The following is a 3,057-nucleotide window of genomic DNA, read 5'->3' on the forward strand; positions in this document are numbered from 1 at the left end:
CTGCAATGCGTCTCGACATCGAAGAACTGGTCAATATTGACACCCCCAAACTGCTTGCGCGGTACGACGGAAAGCCTCTGGCACCAATTACTCAGAAACAGGTGCAACAAGAGGAACAGGCTGTGAAGGAATGGGTTGCGGTGAAGTTAGATGCCAAAGGTCGGACGTGGTAGGCTCTCCTTCTTGGTCGTAGATCAAGAAATCATCAATACATCATCAATACCATCAATACCCATCAATACAATCAATATTAATACTGGCGGGAGTAAAGAACGAGCGTCCCTTGGTCGGGTACAAGAGGGATGGTGCCATCTTGATGACGATGTTCAGTGCCTGCAAGAGAATCAGCTCCGCTCGGGTTATTGAAGAAAACTTGTACCTGGAGCGCTGTCTTGATTCTATCGTCCTCCGATTGTTTCCCCTCGACAAAGCGATGGAGCAATCTACGAATCGCGTCAGTAAGGCGCGACATTACAAACGACTCGGAACAGAAAGCCTACTCCGTCCCGATCGTGTTGACCAGTGCGATCTTGATTGCATATAGTTTTGGGGGACGATCTCCTCGAGCAGGACGATCTGGTGCCGGGACATCGAACTGGTAGCATATTGAGTCAAAGGACGGTATGCGGAGAAAGCAGATCGTACTGTCGCTGTATCCGTCGGTCCCAAGTTGAGTTTAACCGAGGAGTAGAGGTTTTTCTTGCCATCGTAAACGGCACGAGCTTCAGCAAAGATACCACGCGCAACTACGTCCTGTAGGTGTCGGATTAGCTTTGTGTTCAAGGTGGTCGGAAGATTGTCTGGTGTGATGGCTGCGCGTAAAAACGAGTAGTCAGAAAGTACAAAGGGTGCCGCACAGCTCAAAGTACGCACCGACTAGGGATTGTTAGCGGGATGTGAGTCTTTAGTGAAGAGAAAGCGTACCATCGTAGTGATAAATGTTTCCATCGGGGATTGTGGGGGGAAGAGCATTGATTATGACCTCCAACGGGCGCCCAGCGGTGCCGTACCCGCTGCGGCGAACACCAACAGTAGTAAGATGGGCAGCTACGCATAAAATGAGAATATAAAGGAGACCATTGAAAGGGAAACAAGCCTGGTTGCTGCAGTGGGGCCGCCGCGCCACCACCCCTGCCTCCTCCCCCACCACCACCGCGACCGCGACCGCGACCTCCTGCCCATTGCCCAGTAGCGCGGGGCGGCATGTCACTTGAATCGATTTGGTGAGAAAAACGCGCTGTGGTTGTGGTTGTCCGGAAACAAACACGAGTGTCACTGTCACTCGTCACAACCCACCTCCAAATGTATGCGGTCATCTCGGCGTCTAAAGAACCTCCATGCGTGCCTCGTTGCGACGCGGAACAAAGAGTTTTCCACTCCCAGCCTCGCCCCAACCAGCCCCCCCGCACTGTCTCCGCCCTCTTGTCGGCTGTGATCTTGAATCGCGACCCCGAATTCGAACATTGTCCTCACGTTTGTCAAAGCGCTTCCTTACAGAGGCAATTCTCGTGGGATTTCCGGTGGCGGTGGGGTTACTTCCATCGACTTTTAGCACGGCACGAGGACTGGAGCCAAAGTTTTTGTACTGCGGAGAACAGCACGAGGTCTGCCGAACTGTCCATGGGGCTACTGAAGCTACAGTGATGTTCGTGGAACTTGGCCTGGACAGATGACAGATGACAGATGGCACGGTATGTTTGTGGTGACATTTGTCCCCATTTGGTATCTCCCAAAAGAGACGTGCCTAATTAGGCATCTCCCAAAAGGGATAGTCCCGATTAGGCATGTCCTAACCCCAAAAGAGACAGGCCCAATTTGGAAGTGACCCCAGGAGCCGGTCCCAATCAATAATTGATGGGCCTATAAATCGAGTGATAGTTGTGATCTGTGTGATGGCAGTGTGATCTCTTGTGCAAATGGCTGATCTGACTTGTTTAAAGTATAATAGGTGTAAAACATACACAACTATACCCTATAGAAGGCAGTTTCTCAGTGATATATAGGTAAATATGTGTGATGGCACTGTCAGATATGATATAAATGTTTGATCTGACTTATTCAAGTCCAATAAATGTAAAATACTACACTTTCTCAGTATAATTTATTACAATTCAAGCTATATATCATACAAAATTCACTTATCTGAACTAGTCTGTATTTCAATAAGATAAATCATACACTAATATAATAAATGATGGTCAAGCAAAAATAATATTTAATATTGAAATAATACAAAGTTTACAAAATACTGAATCCAACCTGAGAACTACAGGGTATGTTAGGATGTGAACTGCTGCGAACTGGACAATCAAGTCTTTGACAATCAGCACAAGGACTGGCACAGGAAGATCCACCAGGGCAATTTGGACTTCGACACTTATAACACTTCCGTCGTCTGCCTTTACTCTTTTTGTCTTTAGGCCTCTCAAAGATAAATTGAGTAGAAGAACTAGATGCCATAAATTGAGCAGAAGAACCAGATGCCATTTCTCCATATGTTCTCTTCTGAGAAGTTCCAGACTGTTTATCTGAGATATCTGGGAGAGCTAGAAAATCTGTAGCCTGGTTTTGCCGTGCATTGTATGTAGTAAATGAAGAGGGACCTGAGTTATTAAAAGATTCTGTCTGATTGATTGCACTAGTTTCAGCATTTTGAACAAATTTCTCCTATAAGGGAAAATTATCAAGAAGTGTTGGATCAAGTTGCATAAAATCATCAGGAAGATCTGTCTGAAAGTCTGAACCTTTTTCTAATAAGGTCCTAACAGACTGAGTAGAGGATGCAGGCTTGATCAGACCACTATATTGGACAGGCTCTATATTGAGTTGCTCTGCTGGAATAATTTTTGCTCCAGATGCTCGGCTGGGATCTTGATGCTCTGTTTGTAATGCTTGTAAGGCAGGAAGTGCCTAAGCCATAGACAACTTTTCAGTTGCCTTTCTGAGCCATTTATTATGGTATTGCTCTAAATGCTCAGGAAGCTATATGGATACTATTTAAGAAAGGTAAAGTTATAAATTAAGCTGTAACATACCTTATAAAAAATTGTTTTACCA

General features: G+C 45.8%; 1 protein-coding gene across 1 annotated transcript; it reads right to left on the reverse strand.

The window, feature by feature from the left end:
- Positions 1–225: 225 nt before the first annotated feature.
- On the reverse strand, positions 226–1,205 carry MIND_00005000 (Argonaute-like protein; the record flags this gene model as incomplete). Its single annotated transcript, XM_037357024.1, has 5 exons — positions 925–1,205; positions 646–876; positions 501–595; positions 380–443; positions 226–333 (listed from the first exon to the last, which is right to left on the reverse strand). The coding sequence occupies exons 1-5, from the start codon at positions 970–972 to the stop codon at positions 226–228; spliced, it is 546 nt and encodes a 181-aa protein (XP_037224934.1). The 5' UTR covers positions 973–1,205.
- Between the last annotated feature and the right edge of the window lie 1,852 nt (positions 1,206–3,057).

The sequence above is a fragment of the Mycena indigotica genome, assembly GCF_014461135.1.
Source record: "Mycena indigotica strain 171206Taipei chromosome Unknown Mind.scaff0001, whole genome shotgun sequence".
Taxonomy (NCBI): domain Eukaryota; kingdom Fungi; phylum Basidiomycota; class Agaricomycetes; order Agaricales; family Mycenaceae; genus Mycena; species Mycena indigotica.